The sequence below is a fragment of the Episyrphus balteatus genome, chromosome 2 (assembly GCF_945859705.1).
Source record: "Episyrphus balteatus chromosome 2, idEpiBalt1.1, whole genome shotgun sequence".
Taxonomy (NCBI): Eukaryota; Metazoa; Arthropoda; class Insecta; order Diptera; family Syrphidae; genus Episyrphus; species Episyrphus balteatus.
Genome location: NC_079135.1, coordinates 67,376,563 through 67,396,217, shown reverse-complemented (window position 1 = coordinate 67,396,217; position 19,655 = coordinate 67,376,563). Strand labels below are relative to the sequence as shown.

General features: G+C 34.9%; 2 protein-coding genes across 2 annotated transcripts; both read right to left on the bottom strand.

Annotated features, from left to right (window-relative positions):
- Positions 1 to 7,606: 7,606 nt before the first annotated feature.
- On the bottom strand, positions 7,607 to 12,739 carry LOC129909493 (uncharacterized). Its single transcript, XM_055986569.1, has one exon. It carries the CDS (start codon positions 12,737 to 12,739, stop codon positions 7,607 to 7,609), a length of 5,133 nt encoding a protein of 1,710 aa, XP_055842544.1.
- Positions 12,740 to 14,828: 2,089 nt separating this feature from the next.
- LOC129909492 (uncharacterized) lies at positions 14,829 to 19,226 on the bottom strand. The gene has a single exon (XM_055986568.1). The coding sequence runs from the start codon at positions 19,224 to 19,226 to the stop codon at positions 14,829 to 14,831; it is 4,398 nt and encodes a 1,465-aa protein (XP_055842543.1).
- Positions 19,227 to 19,655: the final 429 nt, after the last annotated feature.

Below are 19,655 nucleotides of genomic sequence, written 5' to 3'. Positions count from 1 at the left end.
GCAGCTCCAGATAGAGACAGACACACAGACAGACAGACAGACAGACAGACAGACAGACAGACAGACAGACAGACAGACAGACAGAATTGCCGGACCCACTTTTTTGGCATTCTCCATCATCGTAATGTCATGTAAAATTGTTATCTCGAGTTCGATTTTTTTTACGAATCCTAAACTTGCCCTATAGTACCTATATCGCAAGTAAAAAAGTGGTAGGTTGATAAGATTTTGTACGCACGTTTACTATACCGTATAAAAAAATAATAAAATATGCTCATCAAAATATTTCATTTTAAAGGGTGTTTTTTTTAGTGATAAAAAACACATTTGAAATGGTACCATTGCATCACATGGAAAATTTTTGCATTTTTTTGAACTGCATATATATTTTAAACATAGTATGAGGATCAAAAATAATCAAAAAATGAATTATATTTACCATGGAATATTGAAATTTCATGCAAAACTTAAATTACTTGCTTTAATTTTGTATTAAATTTTCATAGTATGAAAATATGTAACCCTCATTTTAAGATATTGGGCCACTTAATATTTCACCTATGAGGATGTTAATAACGATGCACAGAAAGCAATTTAATGAAATTTTGTGAAATTTGTGATTAGTAGATGGCTCATGTACAAGTACATCCTCATAGGTGAAAAACTTCGTTTTTTAATACAAGATATAGGCTAGGCGGAGTGTATGTTGAACGGCGGCCGTTGTTTAAATTAACAGTTTCTAATACTAAAACGAACGCTTCTTTGGATAGGCGAAAGTTTTGATAAAATCTGTGAGAATTGTTATCAAAATGGTCATGCACACTTATGTACATATGAGTTGGAAAAGACAAAGGATCTGATTTGTCTCTAAGTTGCCTTCTTAACCGTATCGTTACTATTATAATTTTTGAAAATTTTCATTTTCCAAAATTAATGCGTTTAAACGTCGAAAATTTTTGCTAAAACTGGATCAATATGAATTTTTTAATGACCCAAAAGTCAAAACTTACATACATTGAATATAATTTTGGAAAATGCAAAATGTGTTTTGTTACACATATTAAAATAAATTACTCTAACATTATGGTTATTCGTAGAAATTAATCATTAATATTTTTTTTTTGTTAGTGGAGTTTGCAAATTAATCGGTGATTGGAATAAATAAATAAATAAATAAATAAAAAATCAAATATTGCATCCAAAAACGAAGTAATTCTCCAAAAACGAGACCTATTTAGCTATCGTTTATTTGTTGACGATTATTGAGAAAATAAAAAAAAAAAAACAATTTCAATTTCTGGAATCGGACCTCGTACACCCGAGTAAGAGGCAACTACTAAATCACCTAGACTAATACGACTTCAAAGGATTCGAAAACTTTTATTTATATAAACTATTTAGAAAATATTGAATCAGAATTGACTTAAAATAGCTTTAAAGATTCTCAAACTGTAAAACGATTATCATCGATTCGATTATCGTTTTCAAAATTACGGAATGACCCCCCTGTTTATTTTTCGAAATTTCTAATAAAAAAAAATATAAATTGATATATCCTATCGTTCTGCTAAAATATTTTTTTATGTTTGGAGTCAATTTGTTAAAAAATTTCTTCTATTAATTTAACCATAGAAAGTTATCCCTCCTTCGCATACCTATATGTTTTTTTTTTTCTTAAAAAATCTATACAATTTTTTGCTATCATTTAGTTTATGAAGCTTAACAAAATTTTCGAAAAAAAATTAATTCTAATTTTAAAAATCAACAGAAGCAATTTGTAACCCTTAGAGGTTGAAGTATTTCTTAATTACCGACGCGACGGACGATTGATAGCAAAAGGACAAAAAAAAAAATCGTAGCAGTTCGGCCTGATTCTTGTTAATTTTGCCGTGTCTTAGTCTTTTGTTACTACACAAGTACTATGAACGGAGTTTTAAGATTTTATATAAAATTTAGAAACATTTATTTTTTTAAATATGCACATAATTAGTCTCTGTTAACTTTTCAATTGGTATTGTTAATCGATTGATTCCAGATTTAAATTTTACTTAACCAACCAACGCCTTAAAAATCAACGAAAATTATTCCAGCCACGTGTTAAGACTATGTATGTAGCTATTTTCATTGTTGAAAATCACAGATGATGGTATGGAGGAAAAACGAAAGTAGATATAGTCCGAAGGCGGAAGTATCCTTTGAAAATGGAATGCTAAACGCACAAGTATAAAGCTTGTATACTGACTAGGCGATAAATTCACTTCACTTAGAATGGCTTAAAGTACTTTAAGCTTTATGGATTTCGATTTAGAAGAACATTGCATGTATACGCAAGGATATCATAGATTCAAAATCGCAGTGCCTGAGATGGCATCTATCCGTAAATTATTTAACATCGTTCGTCAATGAAGGATGCTTTGGTGCAATGGTTTCATTGGTTCTTTAGTTCGTTGGTCGGCCTCTTTCGATGCAATGTTGTGCGGTCATCGTCATTAGACCAAAAGGAAATACATTATCTGTGTCGGTTGTATTTGCTTAACCAGCCACTCACTTAGAAATGGAGCAAATGGAACAAATGCCCGCCTTGCATTGATGTATTCATTTCCAGATATGCATATTGCATAGTATCCGTTTTTGTATGCCAAAACACTCAGAGTCACTTGACTAACTTTATTTAACATTTCAAAGCTTAATATCTACTTAAAAAACAACCATTTTGATTTGAATCCTAGAGGCCAGAAAAGAAAAATGCATAATTTTTCATTGAATTTTCCAAAATCTAAAGAGATGACAGAAGAAAAAAGAAATCAAAATACAATTTATTTGTTTTAATTTTATGGACAAGCCCATTAACGACTGTAATCAATCAAATGATTTGTAGTGTTTGGTCAAAGTTTGGCTTTAAAAATCGTATAAATACTACTCCTGGATTCATTCGTCTTCAGAAAGTGAGGTGCCTTGAAAAGTGAATTGGAATTCAATTTGTGATTGGCAAATATACACACATAAATACCTACAGCATTTGATCCCCATCGAAGAATGCGCTTACCCAACTTCAGTGAGTATAAGAATGAATATTTGTTTGATGTGCAGTCGAGTTGGAAATTGTTTGATGATGATTTTAGCTGAAAACTTAAACTGCTGATTGGATTGATCCAATGAAATTCTGCTTATATTGGTAAAAGTTTTTCATAGGAAGGAAAATTGTGCAGACGATAGCTTAATATGGAATCGAATTTTGTTCGAAGAACTCGATTATGACAGTTTATATTTATTCAGAAAATAAAATGCCTGATGTCTATATTTAATTAGTTTCATGGACCGATGGATGCAACTCTTTGGGATTACGTCTTTTCGAAAATATATTCCTTTTAATTATGTAATTTAAGTTCAAACACATGACATTTGAGAAATTCAAGGATGTTATTTTATAGATATCCTGTTTCCTGTAGGCAGCAATATGAACAATTATTTATTGTTTTTCATTGATTTTGAATGAAAAGTTCAAACATATTTGTGTTTATTATCCATTCAATTAGTGATTGTATTTAAAATCCATTTCATAGGAAGTTAAATGTGTATTGTATATGAACAAGCACATAAATGCGGTTGATTTTCAAATCATCTTCTTTTCGAGGATTGCCATGGGTTTTACCTTAAGGATACACATTTAGGGTTCGCCGGATTGATCTCAGATAGCGTCAGCAAGTCTTACAGTTTTAAATTTTTCCCTGTCTTATACCAACTGAATCTAAATGTTTTTATTTTAACTATCCAAGAATTTTTGGATCTGCCTCTTCTTCGTAATTGCATTGGAACCTCGTATGCTATCTTTTTGGACTGGGTTCTCAGGAATCCTTTTTTGAACGATACAGAGCACACGTTTAAATGGTCGTGCTGTTTATTGTCCAAAATTGTATTTTTGAATAATACTGTTACGGCCATATTATACACATTTTTAAAAACTTAAAAATTTTTTTTTTAAGGTTTCTTTGTCAATAAGCCAAAAGTAGTTTCAAAAATTAGCAGGGCTACATTAATTTCGGTTCAAAAAAGGTCATTATGACCAAATATTTAGTCCCTAATGTTTCCTGTACGTGACCAACATTATTAATTCTGAACTAATTTTAAATGAGAAATGACTTTCAGGATCTGGAAAATAAAACTAGTTTTAGTATAGTAAAGCAGGATTTTGTTTTGTTATTGTTTCGCAAATAAATCAATGATCTGATCTGGATCACGAGGAAAATAAAATACAGCTATTATTAGGTTTTAATTAAAAGTTCTCTACATATTATCATTACAAGTTTTAAAAAATATACAAAAATTCAATAAAAAAAAGTACGCATACACCCGAGTGGACGTGTGAATGTATTTTCATTTTAAGAAAAACTTTTAAGGGTCGTAATTTGTACATTGCTTGTTCAGTATTTATTTTATTAATGGATTTGAAACAACGGGATTCAACCTTTTGTTTTCTGTTAGCAAAAACAAAAGAGATGTTTCGACTTAGGAGACTTAAAAAAAAATTAGTTACAATTCAGCAGCGTACTAGGCTTTAAACAAAGCAATATTTCATAAACAAGTACTAATTTCTTTTTGAATGTATGGAATTGAAGCATGAGAATGTACAAAGAAAATAAATTCCTTAATCCAGAAATTCCAAAAGCAAAGTCCAAAGTGCAATAATAAATAAACTTGTTTAATTTTTAAATAATTTATAAGAGAAAAGCACACATTGCATATAACATTTTTTTTAAATACAACAGAAATTTTTTAAATATTTTATTCATAGCAATTATCACGGTTATTAAAAAGAAACTCGTCTTTTTTCTTATGATGGCAAAAAACACCATCACTTCATGCAAAAAAAAAAAAAACTCATTTTACTTAAAGAAACAAAATACCTGAAAATCCTTTATATGCTAATACATGAATAACTAAGGAGTTCTCTGGCTTATATCAAAAAACCCTCTTGCAATTCCTGGAGTGCACTTAAGCCACAATTCAATGTCATCTCAACTGTTGCTGCATGTATTTTCATGGCAATTTCTTAAGCAAAATAGAAATTCTTTTTAGCCCACATATAAAAAAGTAAAGTTATTCTAAATATGTATGAACCCTCCATATTCCACCCATTTCACAAATGCACATAATGTACAGTGCTGTGCACGATTTTTGCAACATTTAGTTTCTAAAAATTGTAAAAATTTATATATGAGGAGATCTTAAGGATGTAATGAACAAGTTAAACAATTTTAATTTTCCAATCCTCGTCTCCATAGGGCTATCTTTTATCAAGGTCTTTTATGACTTATGAGCTATATCCAAAAGTGTTAAAGTGTTTCATTTCTAATGTAAACTTTGAAATATTCCAAGTTATCAAATGCTACTTGTCTACTTTCTTTATATTAATATCTTCGAATTCTCTTTCTGTGACTTAGTCGAGTGCAGCAGCGAACCCTTTATAAATTTAACATTTGTGTCATTTATTGTAATAACTTCAACTAACTTAAGATTTGTATCGGTTTGAGTCCATCGAGGTTTCATGAATATGAACAGTGTCTATTTGCACAGTACTGTTTTTTCTGTTGCTGACGGCTGAACACCGAATAAAATACGGATACGGAAAAAGGATATGACGAAAGAACAAGACTATGAAGCTGAAAAACGTAAGATTTCCTCGACAGACCTAGTATAGGTAGTGAACGGTTGTCTCTATCTGCTTTTCTTCGTCATGACGTTGACACTACAATAATCTTTTGTTGCAGCTTGTTGGGCTGAACGTTGAATATACATTCAAAAGTGTTGTGCAGTTTCCATTTTCTTTGGAAAAGACTTGAATTATAATGTGAGCATCATTTTCGATGAGAAAAAAAAGTATCGCATCATTGCACAGCAAATAAAACGCAATACACCACTACGTTTCATAAACTTACTCATTATTTATCATAACGTTCTTAAAATATTTAGGAAATTCTAAATTCTAATATTGAAAAAAATGTTTTTAATTTTGGTATTTTTATTGTGCGGTGCTAATTATAAAAACTGAGCAATTAGCGATATAATAAGAATACGATTTAATTATACAAATTTTAATTTGAAGTTCAATAAACATAGAAATGTGATGGAGCAGCACCAATCGACAAAAATAAATTGAAGATGAGCACATAAATTATAGAATTTTTTTCCAAACCAATACATGCATCATTTGTATCAAATTGATACACAAAACAAAACATGACGAGCACATGAATAGAAAATAGAAATTGAAAGATTTGCATTTTGATTTTCAATTTTTTGAGTTTTTATCTTTCAAAGATATTGGTTCTCACAAAAAATAAACATGACGTAAGAAATACTACAATTTTCAAAGACACTTATTTTAACTGCAAAAGGATATCAAATAGATTCTTACAGCAGCATGCTCTTATTAGATATTGTTTCAAGGATACATCATGCATGTAAGATTGATTTTCGATTTTCTCAAGATTCTGTAACTATCATTTGAAATTAATGCCGCTTTTTGATATGTTATAGACAAAGGTAATAACGACACAATGAAGTTCGAATTTTAATATTTTTAAAACCTTGTACATGAGAGCAACTTTGGTAAAAAGTTGAAGTGCAATATATTTAAATCTGGAGCAGAACAATTACAAAGGAGTTTTTTTCAACCTTCAGAAACAAAATGCCGAAATCATATTTTTGTCAGTATTTTATTTAGGCATTAAACATGGTGCTAGCTGTAGGATTGAAAAAAAAAAAACATTTAATTTCCGTACGCTAATTTGTGCAGAGCATTATACGATTTTTTTCAATTCCTGAAAATGTAAAGATAGAGATAAAACTCTTCTTTCTCTACCATTGATGAGTATTACTTAAATTTGATTCTACTTTCCAGGTAGCTGTAACTGTTAAATTACACACAAATAAGTTTGCGCACAGCACTTGGAAAGCTATGGTTATACCAAATTTAGAAGTTCAGTTTTAGAATACTAAACTTGGTAAAAAATGTCAAAATATGCGGCCATGACAAAATTTTTTCATGCAATGTTTTCGAGTGTATCTTTTTCTTGGGATGAGATATTAACTGTACGATCAAATACCTTGACCGTCAACCTGGGAACTCTATTTTGTCTTTTCTATTAAAAAGATAGAAAGATCCTGGTTGAGATAAATTAAGCGAAATTACTTTAGATCCTATAACTTTTAAATTACTATATTATAGCCGATATACTATAAAAGCGAAACTATAAACTTGTAGCGAACGACGAAATGAAAATGCAGCGATTTTTCCCCTAAGGGTTTTTAAACAAGAAAGAGATTTTATTAAAGTTGAAAGCTTCTATTTATACATACATTTTATTGCAGATTTTTAGAGAGAGAAATTACGTTATTTTTAAGTAACATTTTTAAGGCGAATTCAACAATAAGTTATTATGGCGAATGGTATAAATGAAACGCCAAATTCAAAAATAAATGTAATAAAAGTAGTAGAATTTATTCAATTTAAGAGTAAGTTAATTATTCAAAATTTAATTCAAAAATAAAGTAATTTATGATGATTTGAGCTCCAACATTCCGCCCCCTTTGAAAGGATCACCTTTCAAGACGGAATCGCCGCCAATTTGCGAATAGGTCTTCGAAATGTTCCTCGTTGAGTTTTAACATCGGCGACTCTTACTCGCCCATCAGGACCTTCGATGACTTTGGTGACTCTTCCCAAGAGCCATTTTTGGGGTGGTAAATTGTCTTCGTGAATGATGACCAAGCTGCCGATAGCGATATTTGGACTTGATGTTGTCCACTTTCCACGACCTTGCAGTTCAGTGACGTACTCGTTGGACCATCGCTTCCAGAAATGAGTTTTGACAGCGTTAATTCGCCGCCACCTTTCGAGATAGCTTATGTCGGATACCTCAGTCAATAGTTCGGGAATCGCCTTGAGAGAGGACCCGATCAGGAGATGTGCTGGTGTTAGGGCTTCGAAGTCGTTTGGATCTGTTGATATAGAAGTAATAGGCCTCGAATTCATGATGGCCTCAATCTCGACAAGTGCAGTTGACAGCTCTTCGAATGACAATTTGGCGTTTCCAAGGCTGCGATACAAATGACCCTTAGCGACTTTAACTGCAGCTTCCCAAATTCCACCAAAATTGGGTGCCCTGGGGGGTATAAAATGAAAATTTATATTGGAATTAGTACAATAATTAATGAGATTTTCTTGGTTGGATTTTTTGAACAACATATCTCGCAACTCGCTTAGTTTTGACTGTGCGCCAACAAAATTTGTCGCGTTGTCACAGTGGATGTCTTTGGGAATACCTCTACGACCTATCATTCTTTTTAATGCTAATATAAAAGCGTCTGCTGAAAGGTCTGATACAGCTTCTAAGTGAACCGCTTTCGAAGCGAAGCAGACAAAAACTGCCACATAGGTTTTATAAGGCACCTTCCCCCTGATTTTGTAGTATGTGTAAATAGGACCACAGAAATCAACCCCACAGCATAAAAATGGACGTGAAGATGTTAATCTTTCTGCAGGCAAATCTCCCATTACTTGGTCATATAACTTCGGTCGATATCTTGCACAATGAGTGCACCTTCGAATAACGCTGCGTGCCAACTGTCGAACATTGATGATCCAAAATCTTTGTCTCGTTAGCGCCACAAGAGCCTTTGGACCTGCATGGTAGTTAGAATAGTGCAAATGTCGAATAAGTTCTTTGCTGAAATTGCAATCTTTTGGAAGCAACATCGGATGTTTGTTTTCCTCTGGAATGTCAGCATGTTTCAATCTGCCACCTACTCTCAACAACAAAAGACCATTTCTGTCCTCGATAAAAGGACATAACCATTTTGTCGATCCTTGAAGTTTTGAGTTTGATTTTACTGCCTGGATCTCCTTCGCAAAATACTCCATTTGTATGACATTAACTATGGTGAGTAACGAATAATCTAACTCCCCAGCTGTAAGGTATCGACCTGGGAATGGAATCCTCAGTAATCGTAAATTGAGATATCTTTTTACGTAAGCAAAGATTCTCAAAACTTTGGTGTACGAGCTAACCTTTTCAATTAAATTGAGATAATAGTTTTTGTCTTTTTGACAAACTAAAACAGTTTTCCTGTGTTCTAGCAATAAATCTTCTGGAGGAGGAGAAGCTCCTAATGAACATGGCCACCTTTCTTCATCCTCGATCAAGAAATCTGGACCCCTGAACCAAATTGAACTTTTAAGCTCTTCCGCTGTACATCCTCGAGAAACTATATCTGCTGGATTGTCAGAAGTTGGAACATGTTTCCAGACCACCTCCTTTGTTGTGTCCTGGATTTCAGCTACTCTATTACCAACGAAAGTATTTAGCTTCGAAGAATGTGTGGATATCCAGTGCAGAACTATTGACGAATCAGTCCAAAAGTATGTTTCATTGTAGTGCTTGACGATGACCCTTTGTATTGTTACCCAAAGTTTGGATAAGAGATGTGCTGCGCAGAGCTCTAGGCGGGGAAGTGTTCTCTTCTTTGCAGGAGCAACTCTGGATTTGGCGACTAAAAGTTTCACTCCTACGGACCCACTATTGTCAATGCTCCGCAGATAAATGCAGCAGCCATACCCTTTCATAGATGCGTCTGCGAACCCATGTATCTGGAATCTGATATTGTTTTCTAGAAAAACGTATCGAGGAATTGGAAGATTTTGAATTGAGTTGAGATCTGTCATGAATTGACGCCACTCTGTCTCGAGATTTGGAGAAATATTTTCGTCCCAATCGAATTTTTCTATCCAAAGCTGTTGTAGCAGTATCTTAGCCCGGATAATTATTGGACTAAGCAAGCCCATTGGATCAAAAAGAGACGACGAAAGCGAGAGAATAGATCTTTTTGTGTATTTTGTATAGACCCGATTAGGTTTGTATGAAAAAATGAATTCATCAGCACGAGGGTTCCAAGAAATACCTAACGTACTGGTGAGATTGGATTCAGTCAATTTGATGTCCTTTGGTGTAGCTTCTTCAATTAAAGCGACATGATTGCTGTTCCACTTCGAAAGTTCTAAGCCAGCTGTACTCAAAATTGAAACGACTTCATTCCGTTTTTGACAAAGAGTATCCAAGTCGTCTGCCCCAGTTAGCATGTCATCAACGTAAAAGTCCGACTTAAGAACAGCAGCACCTTGACTAAAACGTTCGACGTTAATTTCAGCCAAATACTGAAGACAGCGAATTGCTAAAAAGGGTGCAGATGATGTGCCGTATGTTATGGTATTGAGCTGGTAAGTTTGTATTGGGGTATGTTCGTTTTCTCTCCATAAGATGAATTGGAATTTCCTATCCGATGGATGTACAAGGAATTGCCTATACATCTTAACGATGTCTGCAGTTAGCGCGTATCGATAAAGTCTAAAACGTAGCAAAATAACCAAAAGCTCATCCTGTATAGTAGGACCCACCATTAGTATTCCATTTAAAGAAATTTGTGATGATGTGCGGCAAGATGCGTCGAAGACTACACGTAACTTTGTTGATACGCTATCAGGCCTTAATACATATTGATGCGGAAGATAATAATGATCTTCATCAAGGTTCAGATTGGGAACCAGAGACATGTGACCTAAACGTTCGTATTCTTTTAAGAAATCAGAATATTGACTTTTTATTGATGCATTTTTGGATAACCTACGCTCAAGCGACAAAAATCTTCTAAAAGCAATATCGTAAGAGCCTCCAAGACAGCTAGGATGTTTTTTGAAAGGTAGTTGTACCATAAGCCGACCGGTAGGAAGCACCTTAATTGTGTCTATGAAATGCTTTTCGCATTCATTCTGCTCTTCAGACCATATTGGCCGTAGACCTTGAATTTCTTCAAATTCAAAGAATTTTTCAAAATATTTATCAAGACCAACTTCAAGTGTATTGGCTGCGCACGATGCTTTCTTTGAAGTGTTGTATTTTGATTTGTATCTTCCAGATACAATCCATCCTAATGCAGTTTGTTGCAATGATGGAAGACCCTCTCCGAGTTTTATCTGACCTGATTCTAATAAATCGAAGAAAGCTTCAGCCCCTAACAATAAATCGATTTGTGACGGTTGATTAAAATTCTCATCAGCAAGCTCTAAATTAGAAGGTAGATTCCAACTGCTTACATTGAGAGATGCTTCAGGCTGATACCCAGTGATGGAAGGTGCAACTAGAAACTCGAGAGAAATTTCAAAGTTGCTATATCGTGAACGGATTGTTGATTGAGTTTGATATTTTATTTTTGTTTCAGTCACTCCTATTCCGACGATGTCAACATTCTTACGATGTTTCCTTAGACCAAGTGAATTGGCAAACTTTTCATTAATAAAATTGACTTGCGAGCCAGAATCTAGTAGAACCCTACCGAGTTGAAAGCCTTCCGATGAGTCCTTGATAAGAACTAATGCTGTTGCTAAAATAACTTGTGCTTCAGGAACTTGCTCTTTTTCCATTGCGGAATGAGTTGCAGCCGATGTGCTTTGACCAGATGTATCTGAGGGAGTATCAATACCAGAATTGGTGTCTGCAGGTTGAGTCCTATGCAAAAGGCTATGATGTGCTTGTTTGCAAGTCTTGCACTTATAAGACGACGGACATCTAGATACACTATGACCCTTCCCTAAACAATTCAGACACAAGCCTAGTTTTTTGGTTTTCCAAAATCTATCCATAACCGAAAGCTCAAGAAATTTTTTACAATTTGTAATTGAATGGTTAAGGTCTCGACATAAGATACAGGATCGTTGGTTTGCAGTAAGCGAAGTTTGTGGGCGATGAGGATTTACTATTGTTGGCTTTGTTGATGAATGTTTGTTGAATGTCTTCACGCATTGTTCCAAACGAATCTGCTTGCTATCTCTTGCTTCCAAATATTGGCACCGTTTATTGAGTATGCTTGCACAATCCTTCCAATCCGGCAACTTCTTATAGTCCAGTTGTTCATCCCACTTCGATTGTGTATCTGTGTCAACCTTCGACATCGCAATATGAATTATTATTGCGTTACAAATATTCTCATGCGATCCTATAGAAAGTAGCGAACTAATCAACGCCGAAATATTGTCTACCAAGCTCCGTAGAGAAACAGAAGAAGCTTTTTGAACCTTGGGTAATTCGATCAGCTGTGAGATATATTCTAAGAAAATGAGGCAATCATTATCATAGCGCTCTTTCAAACTAAGAAGTGCCTTGGGATAATTGGCTTCCGTGACTTGAAAAGCCTTAACTGTGCCAAGAGCTTGATCACTCAAACAAGAAAGCAAGTAATTAAATTTTTCTATTTTTGTCAAACTTAAATCATTTTCTACCAAATTGTTGTACGAATTTATAAAATTTTTATAGTCTGAATATCTTCCACTAAACTTTGGTAAACGTTGTTTTGGAAGATGACTAATTGTATGTGGGACAGTAGAAACTGTCATGTCTGCGACACTACTTCGTCTACCAGTACCCAAAAGCGAAAGAATTTTAGTTTTTGCGGTGATGTACAAATCTTCTATTTCACCTCTACTAGTATCTGTTGGTAATAAAACTTCTATTTTGGTTTGATATGCTAATATTTGTTTAAAATACGACTCCAAAATTCCTAGACGACATTCAAGTTCAGTTGAAGTTAGGGCGTTAGAATTGGATTCCACGATATTCTTTATCCGAGATATACTTCCTTTAGTAGAAGCTCGTTGTTGTTTTAATTCATCAAGTGTTGGTTCAGCCATTGTAGATTTTTAATTTTCAATTATTCTTTAAACAGCGACAGTAAAAACAAAAACGATTATAATTTATTGAAAATTCAATTAAATTTATTCAACAAATCAAAAATGCTAGGTGGCAACCCTGTTGTAAAGAATAAAATTTCCCAACAAAAACTGTCCCAACAAATTAAATCTCACGGCGAGTTGAATTCAAAGATAGATTGTGAGAATTGAGATTAATCCAAAATCCAATTTTAACAAGCGAATTTATTTTGTACTAAGAATTTCTTTTCAAAGCATTGAAGGTTAAACCTACGAAAAGGCAAAAGTTGTTTAATGCATTTCAACGACAAAAAAATGCTATTCAAAAAAGCTCTATCAGTGAATTGATCATGAAGCAAAAATCTCCCCCGACGACGACGATGATGGCGATGATGACGATGATGACAACGTTGACGACCTGGGTGATGATGTATTGGCGAAATGAAGATCGATGCACTGATATCAAGTTGAAATCGAATCAGGTGTGTATACCATGGAGATGTTATGTGGCTACGATAAGAGAGTACGAGCGAATAGAGCAAAGCGATAAATGAAATCAATGATGTTGTGTGCCGAAATGTTGATCTGTGCACTGAAATCGAAATCAGGTGTGTATACTATGGATCCTATTTGTGGATTGTAAGTAACGAGAGAACGAGCGAATAGAGCGAAACGATATTATGCAATGGTGTGGTGAGTGCGTCAATGGGTTAGTTTTCGAAAATATGTTGGAAACGAAAGCTTTTTAATATTGTGTGAATGTGTGTGTGTGTTTCGCCCAAAAGTGGATCGTAATTACACTTTTGTGGATTTTATCAATTTTTACGTGATGAAAGCACCATAAATTATGCGGATGCTGATTATGGTTAGCGAATGAATTTATGTTCGATATATGTTATTTAGTTTATGTAGTTTTATATTTAAATATTTATTTATGAAATTTATTTATAAAGCAGGATATGTTGTTCATAGTTTTATTTAAATATAGTTAGAATATATTTTATGTATGTATATAGTTTAGATATATATATAATGTACATTTGAAGATTTAGGTAATAGCAAGTTAATGGTCTTTTTTGTATGTCGAATGTGCGTTTTTTTTTTTTTTTTTTTTTGTATTTAGCTTTTATGTTGTAATTAGCTTTAAAATTATGAATTATGATGCTGGAACAACGCACATTTGAATAAAATTCAGACCGGACATACCTGGGTGGGAATTTTTATACTTATTTCCCACAATTTTCTCTGGCTTTTTAACCTGCTGGTTCGTCTGGGATGATTGATGAGAGTTTTCTCCTTGGATTTTGTTCTCCTTTCTCCTGGATTTTAGCACCAACACCATGCACTCGCGACACGAAACCGATAGCGCGACGTAACCGATGAAATTTTCACTTTTAATGCACTAATTTATAGTTTTTTGATTAAGTTTATAGTTATTTTTATAGTCACTTTTAGTGCAAGATATATATAAGTTTTCACACAGAATTTATTTCTTTTTAAATTTTGTATAGGAATTTATGTGGATTACCACTTTAAACACGTTTGGGCGCCAAAAATGTACGATCAAATACCTTGACCGTCAACCTGGGAACTCTATTTTGTCTTTTCTATTAAAAAGATAGAAAGATCCTGGTTGAGATAAATTAAGCGAAATTACTTTAGATCCTATAACTTTTAAATTACTATATTATAGCCGATATACTATAAAAGCGAAACTATAAACTTGTAGCGAACGACGAAATGAAAATGCAGCGATTTTTCCCCTAAGGGTTTTTAAACAAGAAAGAGATTTTATTAAAGTTGAAAGCTTCTATTTATACATACATTTTATTGCAGATTTTTAGAGAGAGAAATTACGTTATTTTTAAGTAACATTTTTAAGGCGAATTCAACAATAAGTTATTATGGCGAATGGTATAAATGAAGCGCCAAATTCAAAAATAAATGTAATAAAAGTAGTAGAATTTATTCAATTTAAGAGTAAGTTAATTATTCAAAATTTAATTCAAAAATAAAGTAATTTATGATGATTTGAGCTCCAACATTCCGCCCCCTTTGAAAGGATCACCTTTCAAGACGGAATCGCCGCCAATTTGCGAATAGGTCTTCGAAATGTTCCTCGTTGAGTTTTAACATCGGCGACTCTTACTCGCCCATCAGGACCTTCGATGACTTTGGTGACTCTTCCCAAGAGCCATTTTTGGGGTGGTAAATTGTCTTCGTGAATGATGACCAAGCTGCCGATAGCGATATTTGGACTTGATGTTGTCCACTTTCCACGACCTTGCAGTTCAGTGACGTACTCGTTGGACCATCGCTTCCAGAAATGAGTTTTGACAGCGTTAATTCGCCGCCACCTTTCGAGATAGCTTATGTCGGATACCTCAGTCAATAGTTCGGGAATCGCCTTGAGAGAGGACCCGATCAGGAGATGTGCTGGTGTTAGGGCTTCGAAGTCGTTTGGATCTGTTGATATAGAAGTAATAGGCCTCGAATTCATGATGGCCTCAATCTCGACAAGTGCAGTTGACAGCTCTTCGAATGACAATTTGGCGTTTCCAAGGCTGCGATACAAATGACCCTTAGCGACTTTAACTGCAGCTTCCCAAATTCCACCAAAATTGGGTGCCCTGGGGGGTATAAAATGAAAATTTATATTGGAATTAGTACAATAATTAATGAGATTTTCTTGGTTGGATTTTTTGAACAACATATCTCGCAACTCGCTTAGTTTTGACTGTGCGCCAACAAAATTTGTCGCGTTGTCACAGTGGATGTCTTTGGGAATACCTCTACGACCTATCATTCTTTTTAATGCTAATATAAAAGCGTCTGCTGAAAGGTCTGATACAGCTTCTAAGTGAACCGCTTTCGAAGCGAAGCAGACAAAAACTGCCACATAGGTTTTATAAGGCACCTTCCCCCTGATTTTGTAGTATGTGTAAATAGGACCACAGAAATCAACCCCACAGCATAAAAATGGACGTGAAGATGTTAATCTTTCTGCAGGCAAATCTCCCATTACTTGGTCATATAACTTCGGTCGATATCTTGCACAATGAGTGCACCTTCGAATAACGCTGCGTGCCAACTGTCGAACATTGATGATCCAAAATCTTTGTCTCGTTAGCGCCACAAGAGCCTTTGGACCTGCATGGTAGTTAGAATAGTGCAAATGTCGAATAAGTTCTTTGCTGAAATTGCAATCTTTTGGAAGCAACATCGGATGTTTGTTTTCCTCTGGAATGTCAGCATGTTTCAATCTGCCACCTACTCTCAACAACAAAAGACCATTTCTGTCCTCGATAAAAGGACATAACCATTTTGTCGATCCTTGAAGTTTTGAGTTTGATTTTACTGCCTGGATCTCCTTCGCAAAATACTCCATTTGTATGACATTAACTATGGTGAGTAACGAATAATCTAACTCCCCAGCTGTAAGGTATCGACCTGGGAATGGAATCCTCAGTAATCGTAAATTGAGATATCTTTTTACGTAAGCAAAGATTCTCAAAACTTTGGTGTACGAGCTAACCTTTTCAATTAAATTGAGATAATAGTTTTTGTCTTTTTGACAAACTAAAACAGTTTTCCTGTGTTCTAGCAATAAATCTTCTGGAGGAGGAGAAGCTCCTAATGAACATGGCCACCTTTCTTCATCCTCGATCAAGAAATCTGGACCCCTGAACCAAATTGAACTTTTAAGCTCTTCCGCTGTACATCCTCGAGAAACTATATCTGCTGGATTGTCAGAAGTTGGAACATGTTTCCAGACCACCTCCTTTGTTGTGTCCTGGATTTCAGCTACTCTATTACCAACGAAAGTATTTAGCTTCGAAGAATGTGTGGATATCCAGTGCAGAACTATTGACGAATCAGTCCAAAAGTATGTTTCATTGTAGTGCTTGACGATGACCCTTTGTATTGTTACCCAAAGTTTGGATAAGAGATGTGCTGCGCAGAGCTCTAGGCGGGGAAGTGTTCTCTTCTTTGCAGGAGCAACTCTGGATTTGGCGACTAAAAGTTTCACTCCTACGGACCCACTATTGTCAATGCTCCGCAGATAAATGCAGCAGCCATACCCTTTCATAGATGCGTCTGCGAACCCATGTATCTGGAATCTGATATTGTTTTCTAGAAAAACGTATCGAGGAATTGGAAGATTTTGAATTGAGTTGAGATCTGTCATGAATTGACGCCACTCTGTCTCGAGATTTGGAGAAATATTTTCGTCCCAATCGAATTTTTCTATCCAAAGCTGTTGTAGCAGTATCTTAGCCCGGATAATTATTGGACTAAGCAAGCCCATTGGATCAAAAAGAGACGACGAAAGCGAGAGAATAGATCTTTTTGTGTATTTTGTATAGACCCGATTAGGTTTGTATGAAAAAATGAATTCATCAGCACGAGGGTTCCAAGAAATACCTAACGTACTGGTGAGATTGGATTCAGTCAATTTGATGTCCTTTGGTGTAGCTTCTTCAATTAAAGCGACATGATTGCTGTTCCACTTCGAAAGTTCTAAGCCAGCTGTACTCAAAATTGAAACGACTTCATTCCGTTTTTGACAAAGAGTATCCAAGTCGTCTGCCCCAGTTAGCATGTCATCAACGTAAAAGTCCGACTTAAGAACAGCAGCACCTTGACTAAAACGTTCGACGTTAATTTCAGCCAAATACTGAAGACAGCGAATTGCTAAAAAGGGTGCAGATGATGTGCCGTATGTTATGGTATTGAGCTGGTAAGTTTGTATTGGGGTATGTTCGTTTTCTCTCCATAAGATGAATTGGAATTTCCTATCCGATGGATGTACAAGGAATTGCCTATACATCTTAACGATGTCTGCAGTTAGCGCGTATCGATAAAGTCTAAAACGTAGCAAAATAACCAAAAGCTCATCCTGTATAGTAGGACCCACCATTAGTATTCCATTTAAAGAAATTTGTGATGATGTGCGGCAAGATGCGTCGAAGACTACACGTAACTTTGTTGATACGCTATCAGGCCTTAATACATATTGATGCGGAAGATAATAATGATCTTCATCAAGGTTCAGATTGGGAACCAGAGACATGTGACCTAAACGTTCGTATTCTTTTAAGAAATCAGAATATTGACTTTTTATTGATGCATTTTTGGATAACCTACGCTCAAGCGACAAAAATCTTCTAAAAGCAATATCGTAAGAGCCTCCAAGACAGCTAGGATGTTTTTTGAAAGGTAGTTGTACCATAAGCCGACCGGTAGGAAGCACCTTAATTGTGTCTATGAAATGCTTTTCGCATTCATTCTGCTCTTCAGACCATATTGGCCGTAGACCTTGAATTTCTTCAAATTCAAAGAATTTTTCAAAATATTTATCAAGACCAACTTCAAGTGTATTGGCTGCGCACGATGCTTTCTTTGAAGTGTTGTATTTTGATTTGTATCTTCCAGATACAATCCATCCTAATGCAGTTTGTTGCAATGATGGAAGACCCTCTCCGAGTTTTATCTGACCTGATTCTAATAAATCGAAGAAAGCTTCAGCCCCTAACAATAAATCGATTTGTGACGGTTGATTAAAATTCTCATCAGCAAGCTCTAAATTAGAAGGTAGATTCCAACTGCTTACATTGAGAGATGCTTCAGGCTGATACCCAGTGATGGAAGGTGCAACTAGAAACTCGAGAGAAATTTCAAAGTTGCTATATCGTGAACGGATTGTTGATTGAGTTTGATATTTTATTTTTGTTTCAGTCACTCCTATTCCGACGATGTCAACATTCTTACGATGTTTCCTTAGACCAAGTGAATTGGCAAACTTTTCATTAATAAAATTGACTTGCGAGCCAGAATCTAGTAGAACCCTACCGAGTTGAAAGCCTTCCGATGAGTCCTTGATAAGAACTAATGCTGTTGCTAAAATAACTTGTGCTTCAGGAACTTGCTCTTTTTCCATTGCGGAATGAGTTGCAGCCGATGTGCTTTGACCAGATGTATCTGAGGGAGTATCAATACCAGAATTGGTGTCTGCAGGTTGAGTCCTATGCAAAAGGCTATGATGTGCTTGTTTGCAAGTCTTGCACTTATAAGACGACGGACATCTAGATACACTATGACCCTTCCCTAAACAATTCAGACACAAGCCTAGTTTTTTGGTTTTCCAAAATCTATCCATAACCGAAAGCTCAAGAAATTTTTTACAATTTGTAATTGAATGGTTAAGGTCTCGACATAAGATACAGGATCGTTGGTTTGCAGTAAGCGAAGTTTGTGGGCGATGAGGATTTACTATTGTTGGCTTTGTTGATGAATGTTTGTTGAATGTCTTCACGCATTGTTCCAAACGAATCTGCTTGCTATCTCTTGCTTCCAAATATTGGCACCGTTTATTGAGTATGCTTGCACAATCCTTCCAATCCGGCAACTTCTTATAGTCCAGTTGTTCATCCCACTTCGATTGTGTATCTGTGTCAACCTTCGACATCGCAATATGAATTATTATTGCGTTACAAATATTCTCATGCGATCCTATAGAAAGTAGCGAACTAATCAACGCCGAAATATTGTCTACCAAGCTCCGTAGAGAAACAGAAGAAGCTTTTTGAACCTTGGGTAATTCGATCAGCTGTGAGATATATTCTAAGAAAATGAGGCAATCATTATCATAGCGCTCTTTCAAACTAAGAAGTGCCTTGGGATAATTCTCTCTCTCTCAAATTTGAGTTTTTATCTTTCAAAGATATTGGTTCTCACAAAAAATAAACATGACGTAAGAAATACTACAATTTTCAAAGACACTTATTTTAACTGCAAAAGGATATCAAATAGATTCTTACAGCAGCATGCTCTTATTAGATATTGTTTCAAGGATACATCATGCATGTAAGATTGATTTTCGATTTTCTCAAGATTC

What these genes read in the sequence shown, in the direction of transcription:
- LOC129909493 (XM_055986569.1), bottom strand. Translation starts at nt 12,739, where the DNA reads ATGGCTGAACCAACACTTGATGAATTAAAACAACAACGAGCTTCTACT.
- LOC129909492 (XM_055986568.1), bottom strand. Translation starts at nt 19,226, where the DNA reads ATGTCGAAGGTTGACACAGATACACAATCGAAGTGGGATGAACAACTG.